A 25,788-nucleotide genomic window follows, 5' to 3' on the forward strand; every position below is an offset into this window, starting at 1 on the left:
ATTCATTTTTATGAGAAAGGGGAAGAAGGCTTTTAAGCACAGCAATCATATAGTCTGAACTTTTCTAATATATTACTGCAACCAATATATTCTGTTCATGAATCCGTCACTTTAAGACTGAGTTATGTCCAGTGAATTAAATGTTTTTTGATCTTTCATGGAAATAAAATTAAACAAAATAAAATTATAAGGGCTGTCAAAGTCAACACGATAATAACGCGTTAACAGAAATTTGTTTTAACGCCACTAATTTCTTGAACACCTTAACGCAACTTGCGATTTTTAGGTTGTATCAGGCTCAATTTTAAAGCTAAAGTGAAGATACTGACATCATATGAAACCAACTACATTGGTATCAACCATGACATACTATCATGTCTTGAAGGAGGCAAAATAATGAAACTTGTGCTAAATTTTGGCGAGGAAAAACTGCATGGCCATATTCAAAGGGGTCCTTTAACCTCTGACCTCAAGATATGTGAATGTAAATGGGTTCTATGAGTACCCACGAGTCTCCCCTTTACAGACATGCCCACTTTATGATAATCACATGCATTTTGGGTCAAGTCATAGTCAAGTCAGCACACTGACACACTGACAGCTGTTGTTGCCTGTTGGGCTTCAGTTTGCCATGTTATGATTTGAGCACATTGTTTATGCTATATGCAGAACCTGTGAGGGTTTCTGGATTTGTCATTGTTTTGTGTTGTTAATTGATTTCCAGTAATAAATATATACACACATTTGCATAAAGCAAGCATATTTGTCCACTCCCATGTTGATAAGAGTATGAAATACTTGACAAATCACCGTTTTGAACAGATAAAAAATGGGTGATTAATGTGCGATTAATCACAATTAACTATGGACAATCATGCGATTAATCACAATTAAATATTTTAAAAGATTGACAGCCCTAAAAATTATGTAAGCATAAAGTAGTTGTAATTTTTAAATGCTTTTGCTGAACTGTACATGGAAATGCACTTTCAAACCTCTTGACATAACTGTAGAATTACCTTGAAATCCCATGTTGTTTGCCTCCATCGGTCCATTTTCACCACACTTCTCTGTGTTGTTGAAGTTCTGTGAACAAGTAGCGTGAGCCCCAGTGACAGCTCTGCCTGCAGACAAACAACACCGCTCTTTCTCTAGACTTAATGCCTCTGTTAATTTGTTTACCTTGATCAAATAGACCTCATCACTTGAAGAATTTGTCTCCAGAATGTGTTTGGCGGGTACCGAACTATAACTCAGCACAGTCACTCCATTTGTCAGAGAGAGCCCTGACAGTCAGCCTAATTAGTTTGGTTGTGACAAAGGAGCTGTCTTGTGGAAACCGGGAACATCAATCCATCCATGAAGGCATGTGTTTTCATAATGCAGCCCTTACAGTGATCACAAACATGCCCATTAGGCGGCGGGTGAAACTGCATATGATCGGTTTGGTTAAAAAAGAGATGCGCTGTAAATATGTATTTTGTTTGTCAGGTTATTTAGCATGTTTTGATACGATACCAAGCAGGTATTTCACTCTTGGGTGTTTTGAATAAAGCCTGCATACAAATTACAATGCAAACATGTTGTATAAGCTTAAGATATACTACCTTGCTTCTTATCTTCCTTGTTGTCAATATTGAAACACCTTTGTATAGACCTGTCAGTGTAGGAGAGTGAATATGCCTCTCCATGAAATAAGACTGCTGAAAGCATTTTATTTCTATCAATTTCCCATTTTTATGGGCTTTTATCATGTCCGCTATTGCTTTTGTAGACATTCATATATTTTATGAAGCACGTCATATAAACTAAAAGCAGTAATGTGCAGTTTTTCTTCAAAATGTTGCCTCGCTGCAGCCAGACAGGACAGTCGAGGGAGACAGTCATCTATCATTTAGGAGTCATTTTAACAGTAAGACATTAAAGCTAGTGGTTCTCAGCCTCTCCTGACATCCCTAAAAGCCACTTCTACATAATCCGGAAACACAAAAAAATTACCAGTTCCCTCAACGGCTTTTTGGCCCCTGGCTGCCTTTAAAATGTTCTGCAATCTCAGGGGAATTTTTTTTTTTTTAAAGGCGCTGTTCACACATTCACAATGAGAACATCCTCTCTGTCACTGTTACTGCTTCTCTGCCAGCTACAGCTCTCCTCTATGTGTTTAATTTTGAGATATTAACACGTCAAATATTCATGTTATTAAATTTTTATACCGTGTGTTGCTGTGAGCGCGTCTGTTAAAGTGCCTCCACAGAATAACTGAATATACCTCATATGTTATGTCTGTCTGTAGCAGAGGCAGAACATTTACTGCTTCTTTATTTCACAGTGAAGGTTTTTATTTTCCGCCATATTGACTTCTTCCGCTCAGAAAAGCGTAATGCTAACCATCTTGTTTATTCTAGGACGCGCTGCTCAAATTATCTTTTTGCTCTTTATATTTAAAGGGTCAGTTCACGCAAATTACTAAAATAACATGTTGGCATCTCATCGTGCAGATAGTTTTGAGATATTCATCGCTGAGACTTCTGCCACAACCCCATAAAAGTGGGCATAAATGGAATTTAGTTTTGTTTCTTTCGTTCCTTTTTAAAACTCAACTCAGCAAAGTCTGTAGACTACTCCGAGTAAATGTCACCTTTAAATGCTTTGAGAACCGTAAACTCAATTATTTGATGCAGACAAGGGGGCATTTGTGTTATGTTTAGTTGTTTTTCAAATGGAAACGCCCAATCAGCCGTTGCAAAAAAGCAGTGATGTAGGTAACCAAAGTAAGACAATCAAAGCTAATCAATAAGGTTATGAATAAGGTTATGAATAATGTGAATGCTAGCAGTAGCTGCGTCAACGTTAGCTTTGCTAATTTTGGAAATATTTGAAAGGTTGGTTCAGATTTTTTGAGGTGGGGTTGTATGTATACTCCCGCATTCTGCGAGGTAAAATTATTGCTTTTGTGAATGGAGTCTGGTGGCTTTGAAGAGAGTGATATAACGGTTTCAGTTCCCCGTAGGAAAGGGCTGTCTGACGGCGAGGTAAAGCGGCTGTGGACGGGAGCAGCAGAAAAACGTTTCACCGCTTTACCTTGATGTCAGACAGCCCTCTCCAACGGGGAACTGAAGCCGTTATATCGCTGTCTTCAAATACCACCAGACCAGACTCCAATCACAAAAGCAGTCATTTTACCTCACAGAACACGGGAGTTACTGGTCTACCGCTGCATCGATCGGTTACTTTGTTTCTACTACTGTGTGGCTTTGGGATCCGAACTAACGTGGCGTCCACGCAGCAGTACATTGCTCAGCTTCCGTGATGGTACTTCTGTCTGCTTCTTTAAACAAGGAGCCATCTAAGTTACTAACGTTAATACACTGGCTGTATATATAATGTATATGTAGCAGCGTCATCATGCAGAAACCTACGTCACGTGGGAAAACGTTTTTAGAAGGGCTTTGAAAAACAGCATTTTAATGCTAAAACATACATATTTTTACCAAAATTTGAATGTTCAGATCTGAATACATAAGGGACACCGCTGTGAAGCTACAGAATTATATAAAAACCTAAAAAAAAAAACACGCCCATGTACCCACCCTTTAAAACCTGATAAAATGAAACCAAATTTATCTGCATGACTAGATACCACCTGGAGTGGATGTACATTCCAGTTCACGTGCACAAATATTGACCCAGAAAGAGGGAAAAGCATGACTCCTGAAATCATTTTTTTGCACGCACATCACTAAAACATGAGAAGAACACAGTGTGCTGTGCAGTATAACGTTTTCCATCCAGCATATTTGAAATGTGGAAAGTAGGCCACATCAATCAAGTATGCAAGAAAAGCAGCAGTCCATGCAGGTCAAGAAATTAGCATTTTTGTATTTTCAATGCTGAATAATAATTGAGCATGCATGAGTACATTGTTTTTGTTTTCCTTTATTGACGTACAGGTACAATGCAGTAAACAATCACAAGGATATAGGCCTCTTTCTGTCTCACACAAACAGTAGAAACAACCCTTCTATCCAGTCTGTGCAGTAATATCATGCAGTAGCCTCGGACTGCAAACGTTTGCAGGATCAAAGGCAAAACTTCACTTGACCTGAAAAATGGAGGTAAAGTGCTGCCTGTACTCTTTCCTCTGGTTCTTCCACACAAACGTACAGACACATGCGCGCACATAAGATGAGCCATGTCCACTGAGGTGCAGACAGGTAATGTTTTCAACCTTCTTGAGAAGTCATTGCTATCGTTTAAGCGGGAAGAGGAGACCTTTTGTAGCCTTGTGGCATCCGAAGGCCTCAAAGAAGCTCCGTAAACCCTGAGCTCCATTGAGGAATATAGACTAAATGCAACATACAGCAGCCTTTTACTTTGCTGCAGCAGTCTTCTCACATTAAGGCTTATTGATTTTCCCACTTCCTACGAAGATGGTATGCAGTAAGTCGATGTTACTTTGCATTTTCACACCTTTGTTTATTTGCTTTGGTGAGTCTCAAAGCTCAGGGTGAAGTAAAGACAATTAGGAGTAGATTTGACCACTGTGAGGCTGCGTCCCAGATTGGCTACTGAGTTAGATGATAGGAAAAATCTATTTTCCATTTATCTCGTCTGAGCCCGTAGAAGAAGAAGCATGGCATCTAGGATTTAGCCTGCTGTGCTGATGCAGCGCAGGTGTTAATGGGCATTAACATTCATAGCCTTGACTTGTTTTATCTACTCCTGCACTTTGTTTGCACACCTTGCTGTTCGGCACACAATCACTGTAATGAAGTCTCGGTGGTTTTCGGAGCCTGTTCACACAAAGTATTAAAGGAGCAAGTTGTTTGGGTCTCCTTGATGATTTTTTTATTTGTTTGCTTGTTGGTTTTGTGTTGTGGAAACAGGGGTTTTAAGCACCCATAGTTCATGAAATTGACAAGACAAGACAGATCTCCATGGTGACAATTGACAGTTCGCTAAATCCCACCACAAACAGTAATTGTCCAATCATATCGAGGTTCATGGGTTGTGTTTAGATCATCTCTACAGAATTGCATTGCTAGGCAACAGCTTGGGTCCACGCTTACTTCCTGTCAGCTTACGTCATTCACATAAACTGCAACAGGATATAAACAGGGACACATTTGGAATGTTTACATTAACAACTGTGAAATGGTCTCTAGAAGGTAACCCAGAAGTTGCGTAACTGCAATAAGATGGTTAAGGTTAGGCAAGGAGCCTCTCAGGAATGATGTGGTCATCACAGCTTAGTGCGTTCACACTAAAGTGCACATATTGTACACATATTGAGTATTAAGTGCATTGTACGCGATTTTAGGATGCAGCCAGTGCGCTTTGTGAGAATGCTTGACAAGCGTATCAACAGTAACTAAGAGGGGTGTGGCTTAGCAAAGACCAATTACAACCCATGTTGTGACAGAAATGTTATATTAATATTTCAAAGTTGTAATATAGCCTGTCCAGTTGTTGGTGTGCTATAATGAGGTTGGCTTGACCAGACAGGTAGAGACACAACTGGGTCAGTCAGCTACGATGGACGTGTAGCATAATACATACCCACAGCTGTCTATGAGCTCTCTCATGTCACTGTAGGCCGCACCTGACAGACACGGCAGAACCAGCAGATCCTCTTCTTCTTGTTGATAAACTGCACTTTACAAGCTAGCAGCATCAAAATTCAGCATGGATATGCAGCCTGTCGGATACACTATGTATTTGTATGTCAGTGTGTGTGTGTGTGTGTGTGTATGTGTATGTGTATGTGTGGCTAGCAGGCAGAACGCCAGCGTGACCCAACTTCAGCTTTTCAGCTTTAGTGCAGTGCTGCAGACAGCTGTGCCACAAACACGCTGCTGTGGATCACCGCGAGGGCCTTTTATTTAGGTCACATTCTGTGCTTCAGCGGCCAACAGAAGGGATCTCTGTCAACTGCAATGAATACCTTTAGTTGGACACAGCCCACTTTTTAAGTGCCCTGCAAGAAGTGGACACTGTGCGTGTCTGTGTGGTATGTAGTGTGTGCTTTTGTGTGGGTTCACTCTTGTGAGTATATCGCAGATGGGGTCGGGGATTGACCGCTCTATATATTTTTTTTCATTTTCACTCTAACAATACAAGTGTAATATATTGGCTTAATTCTCTCCCAGACTGATTTGATCCCGTGGTTTAGTACAGACAAGAAAATTGCATGAATAATTTCCCCAATTTTTTAATTAATCCAGCATCCAGTTTAGAGCCACTGTAAAGAAAATAACAGATATGACTCACTCTATATTCAGGCACATGAATACACCCTGCATGTGCCCTACACAGTGTCCTCTACTTATGTAAAAAACTGACATAATATGTCATTCCACTGCTCCGTCTCCCTCATTTTCTCTTGTTATGTTTCCTCCCTTCGTTTCCTCCTCCTTTTTTATTTTTTATTTACCACAGTGGCCTTTGGTAGTGCATTATAAATCGCAGTAATGAATTCCCCGCGCAGACTCGGCCACACTGCTGTCACAGTGCTACACCGGGCTGCGTGGGCTCTTATTATTGTCTCGTTAGCTTCACCTCCAGTCCATTGGAAACAGTGTGGGTTCAGCGGCTAGCCAGCCGCAGCCCCAGATGGGTAAGGAAGGCAGTTTAAGGGCCCTGATGGATGCCATTGTTTTCATGTCACCATGTAAGGGAAAGGTCGTTTATTGCCGCTTGCCTCCACCGGCCCAGAAGCTGTCAGCTGGGTTTTACTGGCCAATTAGTTTGCCCTTAGAGGAGAACTAGAGGTATGGAGGAAAAGTGTGGGATCGGGCTGTGATCATTTGTTGTGTTTTTGGGTGGGGGGGATGTGCATGCGCGCGCACTGAGCAGGTGTACAGTAAAGTAAAAATAAATGCACTTTTTGAGTACTACCCAATGTGTTACATCATCTCTGCAGAAGAAGTCTCTGCATTCCCGTCACCACTTTCTCATTATATTTTTTGTTGAGTTAAAATGATGCCTCATTCCTAACAGAACAAAATAGTACACGCTTGAGCTGGAAATAGATTTGAACTCTTCTTGATACCCCTTCCTCCTTTGTTTCTCCCTGTTTCCTCGATCCCCTGTCACTTTTTCACTGAAATCTACCCGAGAGCGGAACAGAGAAGTGGAAGACGAAGCTTTAGGACAGATTTGGACGGTCAGAGACCACATGCCAAGTGGCTTGCTATATTTAGAGTTTCTCCTATTTGAAGTTTTGAAGGACAAAAATAAAACAATAGGTCCAAGTCTCATCAACATCATCAAGTTTCCTCGTCCGTGAAGGAGTGCCAAAAGCATCGTCAAATTAAAGCAGATGAAGACGCTGCGCTTTGAGTGTATGCAAATCTGAGATATTTATAATTCTCTCTTCTGTCTCTCTCTCTCTTCTTGTTTGTTTGTCTGTTCTTCCTCACGGCTGTGTGTTTCTTTGTAGAGCTAGTTTTGGGGCCTGTGCAGACTTCCCACGGCAGCAGTTGGATGTGCACGTCGATCCGGCCACGATGACAATGAAAGGCCTGTCCAGCAGCCGCAGTCACCACCACACGGTGACCTGCGACCCCTCTTACGACTCCATGACCCTGGGGCGCTCGGACCGTCGGTCCTACTTCCTCAACCCTGGGGAGGCTCATCCTGCCGACCACCCGTGCTACACCCAGCGCAACTCCTTCCAGTCCGAGTGCGGCGCCTACCCTGACCTGGCCAGCTGCACCTTCCCTCGCAGACATTACAGCTCTCACCATGAGCTGAAGGAGGAGTGTGGCGCTTTGGTGCCTTATACAGGGCCACCTGGGAGCATTAAGGGAAGTGGAGGAGGTGGTGGAAACAACAATAACCGCATCCCTTCTAACCTGCTGGAGCAGTTTGAGCGCCAGGCACCGGTGCGGCGTGAAGGCTACCACACGCTGCAGTACAAGCGCACTGCAGTAGAACACCAGCGTAGTGACAGCCCCGGTCGAATCCGCCACCTCGTTCACTCCGTCCAGAAGCTTTTCACCAAGTCCCACTCCCTGGAGGGGCCCTCGGGGTCTGGTGGAGGAGGAATCGGGAGGATGAACGGCAGCAAATCCAGCCCTGACGACCCACCCTCCTCCTCTGGCACCCTGAAGCACAGTAAGCGCAGTAAGAGCAAAGACCGCTCCAAGTCGGAGCCTAAGATGCGCACCGCCATCTCGGGCTACTGGAGCTCAGACGATACGCTCGACCGGGAGATGTGCCTCTACCACCATCACCATGGGGGCAGCAGTGGAGGCCTGCCCACGGGGGTCATGACCATGGGGCGCCACCCGGAGAAATCCCAGTCGCAGTACTTCATGGAGTCCTACAACACCATCAGCGCCCACTCTCTGAAGACGTCGCGCAGCAACAACGACGTGAAGTGCTCGACGTGCTCCGGGGGCAGCGGCAGCGGAACTATGCCACTGGTGGGCGCCCTGGACGGCCAACTGCAGCTGAAGAAGAGCTCGTGGTCTTCTACTCTGACGGTGAGCAGAGCAAGAGAGGTCTACCAGAAGGCCTCAGTCAACCTAGATAAAGCTCTAGTGAAAACCGAGCAGGGACGCACCTGCCACTTCCTACAGGTAGGACAGCCCCACCTCTCGCATGTCATGCTTCTTCATGCATCCTGCGGTGCCAGCAGCTCCTCCATGCTTCTTCATGCATCCTGCGGTGCCAGCTGCTCCTCCATGCTTCTGTATTTCTGCATTCATCCTCTGTGTTTGTTTCCTTGTGCGTGGAAATACGTGAGCATGTGGATGTGGTGCCATTACTTCTGTACTGCACAGTATGTCAAAAGACACATTGTATCAGATACCATACTTAAAGCCGTTTCTCACCAGTGCAATGCAGAAATACGATGCGGGAATACGGAAATGCACGCAAATTTTCCGGATGACGGCCCATTGTTATTCCGAAACACCAATAGTCCAAAAAAGAACTCATAGGACAGAAAAAAGCCCATTTGTCCGACAGACCGGTACACCAAAAACAAACGTTCATTGTTCCGAAAATACACACTTTCCATGCTAAAACATATATTTCCATCGGCAGAAATCTGCTTAAATCAACATCCGAATATTTCTTCCCCCGCACAAATATTTCACAGGGTTGTGTAAGTATTTATAAGAACCCACAAAATCAGTTTTTATTAATTTGCGTGCTAATTTTTCGGACGAAAATCCGTGCTTGGTGTGAAAAGGCTTTAAGCCTCCACATTTAGAAGTCTATGAGAAAATGACCCTACTTCTCATTTGATTTATTACCTCAGTTAACATTTTAAACATGAGTTTATGGTCTCAATCGCAAGTCAAGTCCCCACAAAAATCACTTTTTATTCATTTCCCTGTTCATTTTTTGGCCGAAAATCCGTGCTTGGTGTGACACGACTTAAAACCTCCACATTTAGAGAGATAATGCAAGAAAGCAAAGCAGGTCAGGTTCATGTATCATCACCCTGAACCTTTTTACACTATACAAGCACAGGAAAGAGAGCAGAAACACCAATCTGATCTGTTTTCAGAGCATGAGTGGCAAATTGTCACATTGAGCTGCATTTCTACAGACTGTGCTGGTGGTGGTCGTATCAGTGTTGAGTGTGAGAGTGAGTATTAACTGAGCGAGAGTAGGGTGTCACTGTGAGATCGAAGAGAACCGGAGGTGAGCAGACGAAAAAATTGAGGTTTTTCTGTTTTGGAAAAGATAAAAGTGTTTCAGATTGCATGCATTTCCTCACATCGGGGTGAGTTTCATATATAATCCAGAGGAGAGAAATGGAGAGACAAGGCAGGAAGAAGAGGTGTGTGTGCGCGCTGTAGGAAAAGAACCAAAAGAGAGTAAGTAAGGGCAACAGAGGAGGGCGTGAGTGGGGAAAGTAAGAGGCAGAAAGCGAGAGTGAGGGAACATAAAAGACAGAGAGAAAGTTCTGTGTGGCCTTGCATTTTAACAGCCTGGAAAACCGAGCGAGCAGATCAAGGAAGGATGTTGTCGCTGCAGCACGGCAACATTTCTCCCAGCCTAAAAGACCCATCGCTTTTTTTTTCTTTTTTTTCTCTTGAAAGGGAGACGGAAAGGGAAAAAGTGGCTTTCAAGGCTGACAAGTTAGACTGCAGACGTTTCTTGAATCCTTAAAACAAGAGTGTGCTATTTGCTTCACCTGCTGGGACTGAATCCTGTAATCCGTATTTAATGTTCCTACTCACATGCGCACACTTGAATTAATGCCGAACCTTTTCATGCACTTGTGCAACACTTGCAGAACATTTTAAATATGCTGCACTATACTGTGAGGATTAAAAAGCATGACTTCAATTAGTTTTTAATGACTTTTTCCTCAAAAACAATAAGTTCCTTTGACATCATCACAGTCCCGGTCTTTCCCAAGGTGTTAGCACCGTCTGTAGTTGCCTCTGACATCAAAGTCAGCTTGGTTTCCTAGTTACGCACCAGTCTGTTGAATGATTCTCGCTCTGTATCTCATTTCTTTCACTTCAGAGCTGGTGCCCTAACAGCCACTCACATTGGGACTGCAGTGGTTCTGCTGAACAAAACCCCCTTTGTTTTCCCTCCCTCTCTCCATGTCTGCTGTCTTTGACTCTCTCTCTTTTAGATTAGAGATGGGAGATGGCTTTGCCTCCTTTTATTTTTTACCTTCGTTAGTGTGTGTGAAAAGTCAGGAGAGCAGACAGAGGCCAGTTTACTGCAACGTTTGGTCAAAACAATTAATTCCCTGCTTTTGATATGCCGCATGCATCACAGGAAAGACAAAAGAAGGCCTCCGGCACTTACAAACTCATGGTATGATCGAGCCGGACCCTGCATTGATACAGCTACTATTGAATCTTTTAAGTGCACTGTGTGATACAGGTATTTATATCAGGGTAGAAAATGCTGCAGCCTCGTTTTTACTCATCTGTATGAGCTCTCATGTCTGGAGGGTGACCTGTGTTCGCTCCCTCTTTACCTTATCTCACCTCATCTCCACAGGTGCCTCAGGATGACTGGAGCGGTTTCTCTCCGCTGGGGAAGGATGACGAGATCCCGTGTCGGCGGATGCGCAGCGGCAGCTACATCAAGGCCATGGCAGAGGAAGACAGCGGCGACTCGGACTGCAGCCCCAAACCCTCGCCCAAGGTCCAGGCACGACGGGCCAGCTACCTGAAGGCCACACAGCCGTCACTCACAGAGATGACCACACTCAAGTAAGTGTGTGTGTTAGAGCTGAAACGCTTATTTTCATGATCGATTATTCTGTTCACTCAACTCAACTTTATTTATGTAACACCTTTCATCAACCACGCAGCTCAAAGTGCTTCACGTAGCAAGATTAAAACAACACAGACAAAAACAACAAAAAGTGGACAATAGATACAATTTGCTCAACTGAAAATTACAACAATAAAACAATAAAATGATGAAAACTTAAAAGCTAAGGCTTTGACATACCTCCACATTAAACACCAGATTAAAAAGATAGGTCTTTTTATTTTGTTTTAAATATTTTAAATGTTTGTAAGGAAATTATTTATTCAATATCATGTATTAAATATGTTAAATATTTTTTGATTTCACAGCGCCTAAGGTGAGAACATCAAACTGCTTTTTTTCTTTCCAACCAAAATACAAAAATATTAAATTTACAATCATATAAAACAGCAAATCCTCATATTTGAGAAACTCAAACTAGTTCATGTTTGCCATTTTTGCTTGAAAATGACGAACGATTAATCAATTTGCAAAAGTGTTGTTGATTAATTTTCTGTCATCTACCTAATCACTTACATGACTAATCATTTCAGGATTGATGTGTGTTCGTGTTTGGTGTAAAAGCCTGCCTGTACATTATGTTTGAGTGTGTCTAAAGTACATGCTTCGGAACATTATGTTCAAGTGTTCACTGCAGTCATACTGTGCAGTTTCAGTGAAACAGACGGGCGATATGAAAGGAAAAGAGAGAAGTCGACAAACAGAAGGAGATGAAGGCGGTCGGTTGCTGCCTGGCAGCAGTCTGGCTTATGACTCTGACTCTCAGTGGCCACAGCTTAATTACCTGTTCTGTGTTTACAACTCAGACACACACTCCTATCTTCATAGCTGCCCTCTGTAGCTCTACAGTGACACAAACAGACTGAACAGACTGAGCCTTAATTGAAAATACATGATGTCTGTTGATGTACTGAAGTCTCTTCAAAAATGCATTCTGGATGGAGAACATGCAAGAGATATTTTCTCTTTCTTTTTGAAAGATCTGAAGCTAAAAGCTGAGCTTCATCATTTAAAGATTTTCATGGAGCTGTTCCTTGTTGCAGAAGACATTCTCTGCTCAGCCGCATATTTTTTTGACACCGCAAGCTCATAAAGTATTCACCAATATTTGACTCCATCGAGAAGATTTCAGACTTAGTAAGGTTTTGAAACCCATCAAGCTGACAACATTGTCCACAATCAAGTCCACATAAGTCAAACTCTTTCTGAAGGAATAGACTATAGGAATGTAATACATAATAAATTAATTGTAATCGTGCACACATTTTTTGTGCAATGAGGGATTATTATCGAGATCTGAGGTGTGCTCGCTTTTGTTTTTACCCAGGCGACAGCCTCTGGTTCTGAGAAGTGAAGCCAATGAAGAAGTGCCTTAAACTCCCATTCTTTCTAATAGCCAGCAGGGGGCGACTCCTCTGGTTGCAAAAAGAAGTCTGATTGTATAGAAGTTGTCACTTGATTTATTACCTCAGTAAACATTGTAAACATGACTTTATGGTCTCAATCGCTAGTTTCAAGTCTTCTTCAATACAATACGATATTCATTTAGTGTATTATGGTCCCATTTAGAGTCAAATAGACCATAAAGCAGGGTATGCTTTAGAGCGTGGCTACCTTTTGGTTGACAGGTCTCTACCAAGGCGTTGTCCGGTCTGGGAGATTTCTGTGTTTTTGTCTTACAACTTTAACCCTTTCACAGTGTGTTTTCAGCTAAAAATGCCTTATTTAGTATTCGGTTGTACTTAGATCCATCCTCTCGTGTCACTTCTGGTTGAAAAAAAACAAGATGGTGACGGTCAAAAACCAACATGGCAACTGCCAAAATGACGAACTCGAGGCTTCCAAACCGCAGTCCACAAACTAATGGGTGACGTCCCGGTGACGTCCACTTCTTATATACAGTCTCTGGTTTCACCTCAAAATAAAGTGATAAAATGATGGCTAAATCTAAAAAGACACAAGTTGTAATAAACCAGAAATGTCCTTTAATGTATTATAATAGTATATGTCCCTTCACTAATTTCATTACTGGACGTGACTATATAATTTAATTAATTAATTTATATAATATTAACTTATTCCCATATAAAAATCATACTGCCTTAAAACGCTGAATGAATTGGGGACACAAGTGTTATGTTGCAGCATGGGGCTGTGACTGATTAGCTATGTAATATACAGAGATGAGAAGAACACCAGTGGGTGCTCAGTCATTGTTACTGGTTGCACAAACACAAGCGCGCACGCACACAACCTTATGTAAGTGCAAGTGGCGCAGCTTGGGGCCCACTAATGACTTGAATTCGGCCCGGGGAATGCCATCATCATCTGATGGAACCCAGTGGAACAAACCAAGCTGCAGAGCTGCACGTTGGAGATAGAAAACGAGGAGGGAGCAGCTGACGTCTTGTTTTCACACTGTGCTTTTGGGAGCTGGCACCAGTCTGTGTTACACTCCGCAATGATTCAATAAACAGCTTTGTTGTTCCATATGTTTCCGAGCCCATTCTCTGACCATTGAGTCCTTGACTAGTAAAGAATTTGCTCCTGAGAAGTTGTGGGGTTTGTTTACTCTCACCCCAACAGTAACCTTCCTCCTTTATTAAAACACGCAGCGCACAGATAACGCATGCATTTAAACAGCTGGGATTATTCCTGGCTGACAAACAAGCTCAGGAGAAAATGGCATCCTTTCTTGTCTCCCTCTGTCACTAACAGTCGTCTTTCTTTTTGCCGCAAATTAATTTATTCCTGGCCTAGATTTTATCATGTTTATTTTTTTATGTCTCAGCGAGAACAGACATCCTGAATAATGGGTTGCAGTAATCACATCTCCGTCTTTCTGTCCCTCCTACCGCAGTCATCACTCTGAAGACTTTTATTCAGGCAGTGACTAAGAGGAGAAGGTAAAAGCAAATGGAGGATAGGGAGAACAGAGAAAACTTCTCAAATGAGGAAGCAGGAGGAACATACTGACAGGAAAGATGAGGCGAAGCAAGCAAGGAGACAAAGGGAGCTGATGGAGAAGAAGAAAAAAATAGATCCAGGAGTACATGAGCACTCGCTAATGCAAAAAGAAATCAAGAGACGGCTTAAGCCAGCCCTGATCCTTGACTGGCAGCGAGGAACATGTGTTCATTAATGTCACTTGTTCGATAGCGGGACACCCTGGGACAGGCTGAACTTCCCCCCCTTAGGTGGTACTGATTACAGACTGGGTCTGCCATTCAAGTTGCCACAAAAGACATCATTGGTTCTGCCGATAATCAGCCCCACAGGGAAATCAGGAGATGTGGATGGAGATAATGGTGTGGGGTAGATTCTCTGTGCACCATGTACAGTCACAGACTACAGGCAGCTGATATGATGATGGATGATTCATACCACTCGCTGAGGTTTGACGTGTACAATTAGATTTCTTTTCTTGGGTTTAAATGTTTTTAAGTAAGAGTATGGAGCCCCAGCAAGGAAATTTTAAATATTGTGGAAAAACTGTGCATTAAAGCCACAGACCGTATATAAGAAGTGAACGTAGTCATCGTGACGTCACTCATTGGTTTGTGGACTGCCGTTTTGAAGCCTCAAGTTCAGCATTTTCGCTGTTACCAACTTGGTATTTGGCCGTCGCCATGTTGTTGTTTTTTCAACCAGAAGTGACACGAGAGGGTGGAGCTAAGTACAACCGAACACTGAACAAGACGTTTTCAGGTGACCACAAATGTTAATGTTAACTTTCATGAACTGAAAACACACTGTGAAAGGGTTAAAGTTGTAAAACGAAAACACGGACAACTCCCAGACCGGACAACGCCGTGGTAGCGACCCGTCAATCACAAGGTAGCCACGCCCTAAAGGATCCCCTGCTTTATCGTCTATTTGACTCTAAATGGGACCATAATTTACTAAATGAACATCATGCTGTATTGAAGAAGACTTGAAACTAGCGATTGAGACCATAAACTCATGTTTACAATGTTTACTGACGTAATAAATCAAGTGAGAGGTAGGGACAATCAGATTTATTTTTGCAACCAGAGGAGTCGCCCCCTGCTGGCTATTAGAAAGAATGCAAGTTTAAGGCACTTCAGCACTGGCTTCACTTCTCAGACCCCGGAGATGCCCACTGATTAAAGCACAGTGTCACTACGGACCACTTTGATGGGAAACCTCAGATTAAAAAATAATTAACTGTCATAAAATGAACTGGCAAGCGTGAGCAACCACTGAATACTTTGATATAGTAGCTTTCAGTAGATTCTGCTTAATATTTAAAAGCCTGGAGGACGGTTTGGCTACATGGAGATGCATTTTAGGTTTAGTAACCAAAACCATCACCTTTATTCCCATGTCAATAGCTCATCCGCTCTTCTATTACCCCGTTTCTCTCCACTGTCCTCTCCCCTCAATTCTTCCATTCAAGAATGAGTAATCTAGTTTGCTTTGCTGTGGTAACCACGCTCTATTTTAAGGAGGAAATACATAATTAAAGCAGACCTGACCTGGAGGCAGAGAGACATAAGAGTTGTGTGTGTACGTGTGTACAGCATTTGTGTCTGTGAGTACATTTTTTATACACTCACAAGTGAACATAAGAGACAGTGTGATATAAAGGGGATATTGGATCGTACTCCTCACAATCGATTTGAGAATAGTCGCTCTAATAATGTCTCTCTGTGCACTTTGTTTTCTGGAAGTTGGTTTACTGGGTCACGATGTTCATCAAGAGGAAAAGCGAGTCAGCTTTTTAGGTTTCATTTCCCCTGATTAATGAATTGTTTAGCTGGCATCCGACTGCTGCACAACCTACACACAGACACACTTTTTTCACATGTACACACAAACACGTGCGCATAGGCGTGATGCATGCTGAGCGATCAGATTGGAGGCAGGTGAGAGCTAATGAGACACCTATTCATCTTCCTTGGAGATGGGGGATGTGTGTTTGTGCATGTGTGTGTGTATTTTTGCAGTAATTGTGTGTCTGTGTTATATTTGTATTGATGTGAAAGTCGTAAGTATACCTCACAGATACACACACAGTTCCTCTTCTAACATATGTATGAGTGTTCTCACCGCTAAGTGGTTTAGAGCGTGCGTACAAGGTGCTTCAAGGACAGACTACCTAAGCTACTGTTTCTCAATACTACTGCGCTTGTTGATTAGATAAGGGTGTCTCCTGAAGCAATTGTGGATTGATCCGTATCTTTGGGTTCATACACACACCCCCGAGTACTTTGCAAATACCGCTCTTTTCATCGCTTTATCTCTCCCTCTGTTTCTCCTTTTCCGCCTCTATCTCGCTTTGTTCCTCACCCTTTTACCAAGCTCTTTTTACTCTGCTTTGACCCTCCTCTTTTCTCTCCTTCCTTCTCCCGTGGCAGGATCGAGCATTCGCCCAAGCTGCAGATCCGGAGTCACAGCTACCTGCGGGCGGTGAGTGAGGTTTCCATCAATAGGAGTCTGGACAGCTTGGACCCGGCAGGGCTGCTGGCCTCGCCTAAATTCCGCTCACGAAACGAGAGCTACATGAGAGCCATGAGCACCATCAGCCAGGTTAGTGGCACCCAGAGGCTCGTGCCTCTCGGCCGTCAGAGCTCACACCCCCCGTACCTCCACTGCTATGTCCAATAAGGTCGTGCAGGGGGGAGGAAATCCCATCCGTAGCCGTCCTAAGGCCTGAATTAACAATCAGGTCACCATCCGGCAAAGTATGAACGGTACGAAAACCCCCAATCTCCCAATTAGTGTATACGTCTGCGCGCTGTTTTCCGGAGCTCAGATGATTACAGGCATATTCAGATTGGCTAATTAAACAGGAGGAAATGCAGAACACCCCCTCCCCACCCCCCAATCCCCTACTTTACCCTAATATGCTCCTTCTGCCTCGGCATACTTTGTGATGCAAAATGACAGGCTAAAAATGTTCTCTTCAATTTGGCATCTGCTGTGTAAGAGATGAAAAACAAGAATTAACATGCAGCCATACGAATTTGGGGAATAATTGAAATCGGGATTTGTTCCAAAGGATGATTGGCATTTGCCTTGATTTGATAGTTATTGAAAATATTGAAGAATTGGCCAGGAAGCACTCAACAGTGGAGGTCTGTTATTGTCACGGCTGCTGCAAAATAAGATGTTAGTCATTTTGGATTTTGAGCACAGCTTCATACTCTTTATTCGGAGTGACGGGGGAGCTTAGCTTACCTTTTCGCCTGGGGTAACGGGGATATGTACTCCCCTCCAAAGCCCAGGGGCGACACTTTGCCTCGTTGGCAGAATGGCGGACCCTTGAGACGACCATTCAAGTCCTGGCATGGAGCAGGCCCAGAGGAGGGTGACACACTGGACCTGGCATCTGCTAAAATGCCACTGAATAAAAGAGGTGCTGGTAGGCTCGCTATCTCACTCACTCACGCTCATATTTGACATGTGTGCACATAGAGTGTGAAGTGACACACAAATCGTAACATCAGTGGATTGAATCGAGGTCCATGAACCTTTCTGACTCCAAGCTCTACAGTTTATACTCACACTTGTCTGACTGTGCACTCTCTTCACTGACAAAACCAAACACTAGTCCCTATAGCCACATCCCATTCCTGTGATTTGCTCTATGGTTTTGGACTAGCTCAGTGGTTCTCAAACTGTGGGGCACGTGACCGGGAGAAAATGGGTTGCGCAATTCATGTTTTGATGAATTCAAAAGAAATTAATTCTTTTTCACGGCGGAAAAATAAACAAATCATCTCTTTATACATCCATGGTAGTGATGGTGTTCATTCACACAGACCGGGACAAAAAGAAAAACAGATGATGCTTCAGAGACGAACTAAACAACATGCTCATCTGACGGTAATCAAAAGGAAATATGACAAAGTAGGGCTGCACCGAGTGGTTTGAAGCTTCATTCATAACATTGACATTCTAATTATTTTGATATTGAACTTAGAGAAACATTAGCTTACCTTCCTCTTTCTCTTCCCTTCTCTCTCTGAAACACACAGTCTAGCAGCAATCCAACACCACCGTAATTACATTCATACAATTATAAATAATAATGACGGTGGTGGGAGACGAGGAGAGACCAGTGTGTATTTTATGTCTGAAAACTCTGGCTGCTGACAGTATGAGACCCAACAAATTAAGAAGACATTTAGAAGCATTACATCTCGGTAATGTCCCGAATACCATTTTTTGGGCTTCAAATATTTGGTGGGAAAAATATTCGAAGGTATTTGAAGCTTCGCGGTGTGGCGGCTAACATGTTCTTCTGTCTGTCTGTTTCCATCTACCCCGTTTCAGTGCCTGGGTCAGTGCCGCTTACGCACTACTGTCCACACACGCACCTCTACACATAACAAACAGCGATATCCGTCTAAGAATAACTAATAATATTTAATCTTGAATGTGAATAATTAATATTGTTGTGGGATTATTCCTTCTTTCTTGGTCTATTCGGGGATTTATACTTTATTATAACATACATATATTAAAAAGAAAGCTTTCGAATACTGATTTGGAGGTCGATTACCACGGCAACGGTCGAAGCATTCAGGTGAGCTCTAATTTCATCCCAGTCACGTCAATAAGAAAAGTGGTTCGATAAAGTTTAACCCTCATCCTACCAACCTATTTAACATACTAGGACTAATGACTGAAAAATATGTAAATATAAAGATATAAAGTGAAAATATTTCTTCCTCCAATGACAGAAAAAGTTTGAGAATCACTGGACCAGTTGAACTAGGGCGACTTTAAGGAATGAAATGGAGCTTCTTGTTATCTGCCCTAACACAACCCGATCTGTAACACACACCCATCTCACCAGTCTTTCTTTCTTTAGACCCTGTTTTGAATCCCAAACTGCACTAGCTGTAGTTAGATTTCCTCGAGTCACACCTCAACTCCCAGTAGTCCTAGCTTTGACACTTCCTAATGCTCACCTTTAATAACAACACTTGTAGTATTTCACTCTGTGGTACGGCTCTTTGAAGTCGTATCCTACAGTGATTCCTCCCTCTCTGCACTCCTTGGACCTTCTTTTCTTTTTCTAGAATACATTCCTTGTTTTTATCTATATGCAAATTTCTATGTATGCTTTAAAGCTTCACAAGGCTGTGTGGAGGCAAATGTTTGACCCATTTGAACAAAAATACTGTACGCTGATGTTTAACAGCTCGACTAGTCTGTGATGCTTAACGGTTAGTCTGACAACATTGTTCACTGCAAATTCATATTCTGATTGCTTTTTCTTAATGGATTTGAATCAAAAGAACGTTCTTTCGTGCTTTTGTTTAAAAGACAAATCATACTTTTCTTATTTCTCCATGAGCAGAGAAGTATCGGTATCAAACAACAGGATTTATTTATGGCAAATATGATGAATCAACCTGCCTCAAATTATGCGAACACTGGAACACTGTCTTCTATTGGAGTACCCAATTTGTAATTTAAGTGTGTTTGCACATAAAACTCCTGCCGACTGAAGCTTTAATCAGTGAAATAGATCTGTAACATTGAGTCTTGCAGCATCCCTGGCTTCTGCTTCTGTAATATATTGTCCCTTCTTCTTTGTCTTCTTGCACTACGCTGGGGTGCGCCTGTGCATCTTTATTTTTCATTTGTATTTTTCCCCCTGTACGCTCCTGTGTGTGTGTGTGTGTGTGTTTTGCGTGCACCTACTGTATGTATGCATGTGTCCCCTCTCTCACAGGTGAGCGAGGTGGAGGTGAACGGGCAGATCGAGGCCGTGTGTGAGTCAGTGTTCAGTGAAATGGAGTCGCAGGCGGTGGATGCCCTGGACCTGCCCATGCCCGGCTGCTTCCGCATGCGGAGCCACAGCTACGTGCGTGCCATAGAGAAAGGCTGCTCGCAGGAAGAGGAGGAGGCGCGTGGCATGGCGGCGGGCATCAGGAGGACCAACTCACCACCGCGCAACACCACCACCGTCAGAACCATCCAGAGCAGCACAGGTCGGTGTGGAACATGCACTCAACACACACCGACTCATGTCCTCGTGAACATGTGTGAACATACATAATCCATAGCGCATTATAAATTGATACGTGTGCATAGAAAGTAATTTATTATAGATGTGCTGTATGTGCAGCATGTGTTTAGTAACGGAAACAAACATAAATGAATAATTACTGCAGTTAGCACAGAGAGAGATTCATCCTTGTATAAAGATTCAAATCAAATTTCTAAATCTCTTCTGTCGAAAACCAGTCAGTATTTTTCATACAGGAAAGAGTTACCTTGGTGAGCTGACCGGGGAGTAGTTTCACTTTGCAAACGCAGACCCAAACCCTCTGCATTATTATCCATCTGACCCACTTTCCTTCTCAGATACAATATGATGAATGCAGAACTGTTTTTTCCCCACATAAGAGCTTATTGGAGCTGTAAAGCTCACTGGCTGCTGGGTCTTATTTTAGCCCTCTTGTGTGCCTCATGGTCTGGAGCGCTTGGCTTTCCAGCATTACTGCATGCAGTATTGATGCTGAGTGGTGCTGGCACCCAGCACTGGGTGCTTCTATGTTTCCCACTGCAAAAACCCAAAACGTCATCCCCTTACATTGTGCATGTTGAGTCACCGTCGCATGACGCACACTGGCTTTCTCCTCCATTTCTTTTTTAATTATGCCAATTAAAAGACCGCATTTCCACAAACCTAGCCGACAAGGTTACTGTCAGCTAATCAAAAACGTTTACTGCAAATTGGAAGAATGGCAAAACTAGTTCAATCAATTCAACAGGCTTGAAATTGATTCTGAGCAAACATTTATTTAATTGCTGCAACTGACCTCTTCTAAAACTATCATTTATTTCCCTAGTTACTGAAATTATGAAGTTGCATCACAGTATTTTTATCCTTTCACATCTATTGACAATTCAGTGTAACAACACAATTAGGGGCAATAGAGGATTCAGTTGATTGTTCTAGTGTGTGGTGGAAGTTATTGATCTATAAAAGAAGACTGATAAGATCAAGGGAAGGACATTTGGAGCTCCTTCCCCTGAGGAGGGAAGAGATAATGAAGACCATCTATCAGCTGAGGTGTTGTAGGGACTAAACTCTGGTTTTCAATCCAGACAGCTACTCTGTAATGCTACATACACTGCTGCTCTTTCTCTTTCTACCCGCTGTCTTGTGTCTCTCACACGCGTCGTAGGTGTCTTGATCTGTAATCATGTGCAGATTATGTAAAGATAACACCTTTTAAACCCTTCTTGGGTAAAAAAGTGGCAGAGCAGAGGTGTGTTATGTAGCGTGCACGTCTACAGCAGTAGCCCCACAGCTGTTGGCGATTTTAATGAACTCCCATTTTTGGCACCTGAGTTTGTCACATGATGAATGGACGTACAGAGAAGGGATATTAGTGCTGTGTGGTCACTGATAATCCAACATTACGCCGCTGCTTCCAATTGAGAGCAATCATCTGTCTGGCTTGCATAGCTCTCTGTCGACATCTTCTTGCGACCCTCGACCTTCATTTGCTGCCGACCTTATTGTGTCTCAGACTCGGCTGCAACTGAGGCTCAAACTAACGTGACAGGGAGAGTGGGTTGGAGTGATACATTATGAGGCGATGTGGAGAGCAGTTCACAGCGGTTGGTAGTGAAGGTATGGATTGCCTCAGATTACTGTCATCGTTGTACTACGGCACAATTCATCACCTCCTTAGATCTTCACCGCCGAGTCGTCAGTCACTGTAATTAATTAGCTACCTCTCCTTTTTCTCCTCCCGGGGAACGGCTGTGATGGAAGAGGAGAGGAAGAGAGGGAGATTAGAAGGAGGGAGAAGGGAAAAAATCGCACTCTCTTCACACGTGCACTACCGCCACGTTCATGTCATGTGGGAGTTAACATAACTACCGTTTTCTGACTTTTACACACAGAGATCGCAGTTGGTCTCGGACCCTTTAATTAACACCACTAAACATTAATTAACACTTCTTGGAAATCAGATTTTTGGGGGGATTTCAAATATCAAGCTGATTATTTTATATGTATCTGTAACGTAAGGTTTTTGGAGATGTGTAAAGGTGAGGAGCAGCACAGAAAATGTGACTGGCAGTGAGCAGGCAGCCAATGTATACTGTACCTAGCTCGTGCTGCAACTGCTAGTATGGACATAAAGTGCTGCCGTCCTCACAGATTAATGCAAACTATAAATTTAAGCTAATTAGTCCGGCTCTTCTTCTGCATATTTGAAGCCTCATTTTCATCCAATACACATATGATATGATTTATTTATGGATTGCAGACAGGGCAACAGTGTAAAAAAGGGAGCTTCTTGCATAAGGAAGAAGATGTATACATTTTGCATATGGTTTAACCATTTCATTATGCAATAATATAGAAGTCCTTATTTATCCTAAGGAAAGAATAGAAACAGTGCTTGAACTGTCCTTTTCTCACTAAACACACGGCATATAAAATGTTTAATTGTGTGGTGTTGTTGTGTAGCTATTTGGATTGTGAGTGCAGGGACCCCCTAGTCCCTCTATTGTCATTGGGTGTTTTGCACACTGTGTTCACACCAACAAGTCATGAGTATAAAGGCCCTGACACACCAAGCCGACGGTCGGCCGTTGGAACGTTTGGGGCCGTCGGTCAGCGTCCATCGGCCTAGTTTTTGCGGTGTGTCCCGCACTGTTGGCTCTACATTGTCCGTGTCTGAGGTTTTTCGGCCGATTCAGCATTTTGAATCGTCGGTGGGCGAAATCACTCTGATTGGCTGTTCAGCTTAAGCGAGTCAATGCACAAGAAGAGAAACGGAAGTGAGGAAAGCAAGCAAACAAAGTCAAGAGGGCGCAAACGGAAGGCTCTTTTCATTTTTCATCTGAACATTCCAATACAAAGATATTTTCACAACGACATGACCATCTGGAATGAAGCTAAGTGGTGAGTGAGAGTGGTGTGAAAGTGGTTGAAAAAAGGCTGCTTTGTTTCATGTACGTATCATAATAACAGCTTGTATATCCGCTGTCCTGGTTTTTCAGTTTCCCTTTTGAATGATGAATACAGACTACCGCCACCTGCTGGTGTAGAGACTTATTTCCTCTCACGCAGGCGCAGAACGTTCGTGCTAACTGGCCGTCAGCTGTAGTCTTTACAGTGTGTTCAAATGCAACTTGTTGGCCGAGACAAAGGCGACGCAACTGTCGGCCTTCATCACCGCTAGTTTTTCGATGTTGTCTTGGTGTGTTTGGGCCTTTACTGAGATTTTACAAAGAGACATTGATCCCATCAGCCGGCTAAAGTCATTTAAGGTAGATAAATGCTAGAAGGTGCAGTAATAGTCAGAAGAACTGACTGACAGCCTTGAAAAAAACTAGCTCTTCTGTATAGGCTTGCATTATATAATTTATTACAGACATTTGAAACATTCTTTTTCTTTGCTCTGACATATACAGTATATACTAGCCTTGACATAACCGATGGTGCAGTGAGTGCCTGCCAAGTAAACAGTGACAGCTTGTTTCTGCTGTTCCACCATGATGCAGGCATGCAGACACACAAACACGTATACACACACATGCATTCATACCTTTCACAGGGAACCTTCTGGGAGCTCAAAGTGAGAAGTGAAGATGTTGTTGTGGTGAATATTGCATGATGTTTCAAAAGGACAGCCGTTCCAGAAAAACAACCCCGCGCTTACGGTTTCCGCTCCCACTTGTCCCTGCGGCAAACCACCAAGATATCACACACGTGCACACACACACACACCGACAGGTGAGAGACCTATCAGCTTCCGCTCGCCGGTTTGCCCACTGCGTCGCTCCAGCCCATTATTATTGATGATCGTTTTAATCCGGAGGAAGGAGACTGAAGTAAGGGGCTGTCCTTTGATCTCTTCTCTTTGAACGTCAAGTGGCTGTGGCTGCTATCGCCTTCCTCGACGCACACTCAAACCGTGCACACACAGTCACACACACATTTTTACTACTGCATCGGACAGACATGTTGGCCTAGACATCAGCTCCTTTGGATCAGTTTAACAAAATCTGGAGCAGATCCTCTTTTACAGCTTGGGAAAATCCATAGCAATCGGTTAATGTGAGGATTTTACTGCCTCTAAGCCCTGGCTCCTCCACGCCGCGTCGTCTCCAGTTAACATATTCATCACCTCTTCACTCTGCTTTGTCTTTCCCTTCCTTGGCCTCTTGCAGCTACATCCCCTGCCTTTTCACTACAGCATTTAGGTGTGTGGGTAAATCAACCTGTTGTTTCACTTGGAAGACGAACTGACCTTCAATTAGAAAGAGTATACACACAGATCTTAAGTCTGGGAAATGTGCCATAGATTCTGTTTCTCTTCCTCTCACCCTCGGTTTCTCTGGCTCACTGACCCTGCTGTCAATTATCCAGCCTCATTTTCCCAGCATCTATTTTTCAGTGGTGCTGAGGGATTGGTTGAAAAGAGTGGCTTTCCTCCCCTAGCTCCTGTAATAGGCTACAGGACAATGTTTAATTTAATGGCTGTGAACTTCCTACGGCTCCGAACAGAGGCGTTGCGCTCAATAAAGCATTCCTTAAGTAAGCATTTGAGGCTTGTGGCTCATTTTGCTGATGGTCTTGTCAAACACTCACTGGAATACCACCTCTTCGTTTAGTTTTCTGACGCAGCTCTGGGCACACTTTTCCATTTGTTGTGTAGCTGAAGCTCATGAATAATGATTCAAAATCTTCCAAAAAAGACATGGTTCAGTTTCAAACCTTTAAAACCATCATGAGGAACAGGAAGCAGTGTTAGCAACAGTGAGGACGAATCCAACTAAAAAGGTCAAGTTCATAACAATAAGACTACAAGAAGACTTCATACTGTATTTCATATCCACTTAAGATCCCACACCTAAGGCATATCAAAGTTATGTTGTATATCATTTCAGATGTCCTGGTTCTAATGCTGATTACACAGGCAAAACTCAACATTGCTTTATGCATGCAGTTCTCATACACCGTTCATAGCTATACCAATGAAAGGTAATGCACTATAATTCATATATATATATATATATGTAATCCATTTAGTTGTGAACCAGGAAGTATAAAGAGTGACAAACGCTGCGTAGGAAGGAAGTCTGGGTGGATGGGTGGGTCGAAAAACACCAGGATTTCCGCCCAGGAGACCGGTGTTCGTGGCCTGTGTGAAACCAGAAGTCAACGTTGATATATTTGTCACGTAACTTCTGTACTTAAGTTACGCCACTTCCGGTGTTATTTTAACCCAAACCACAATGTTTTCCTAAACCTAAACAAGTAGTTTTGTTGCCTAAACTTAACAAGAAGTTTATTTTGAAGAGACTGGAGCGGAAATTGACATTTGCGTCACATATTGCTGGACCTTCGTAGAAAAATTAGGAATAACTTTTTGTAAGATATCATACAAACCGTTTTATGAGGCAACGTAAAGTAGCTTTATTACCACATTCAGTGGACATGCAAAAAGACCCAACAGTGTGTGTGTGTGTGTATGAACATTCAACACGTATCTTGCAATGAGTTAAAAC

At 43.0% G+C, this 25,788-nt stretch overlaps 1 protein-coding gene across 4 annotated transcripts in view; it reads left to right on the forward strand.

Moving 5' to 3' along the window:
• Positions 1-25,788, forward strand: part of dlgap1b (discs, large (Drosophila) homolog-associated protein 1b) — a 260,605-nt gene that overhangs the window by 199,615 nt on the left and 35,202 nt on the right. For 3 of the 4 annotated variants that reach the window (XM_074621743.1, XM_074621746.1, XM_074621744.1), the window contains exons 6-9: positions 7,442-8,585; positions 10,987-11,201; positions 16,647-16,818; positions 19,979-20,237. In XM_074621743.1, coding sequence (XP_074477844.1) covers positions 7,509-8,585; positions 10,987-11,201; positions 16,647-16,818; positions 19,979-20,237 — 1,723 coding nt within the window. In that variant the 5' untranslated portion in view covers positions 7,442-7,508. The remainder of the gene's footprint in view (positions 1-7,441; positions 8,586-10,986; positions 11,202-16,646; positions 16,819-19,978; positions 20,238-25,788) is intronic. The other variant, XM_074621745.1, reaches the window with a different exon arrangement.

This window comes from Sebastes fasciatus, chromosome 21, assembly GCF_043250625.1.
Source record: "Sebastes fasciatus isolate fSebFas1 chromosome 21, fSebFas1.pri, whole genome shotgun sequence".
NCBI lineage: Eukaryota > Metazoa > Chordata > Actinopteri > Perciformes > Sebastidae > Sebastes > Sebastes fasciatus.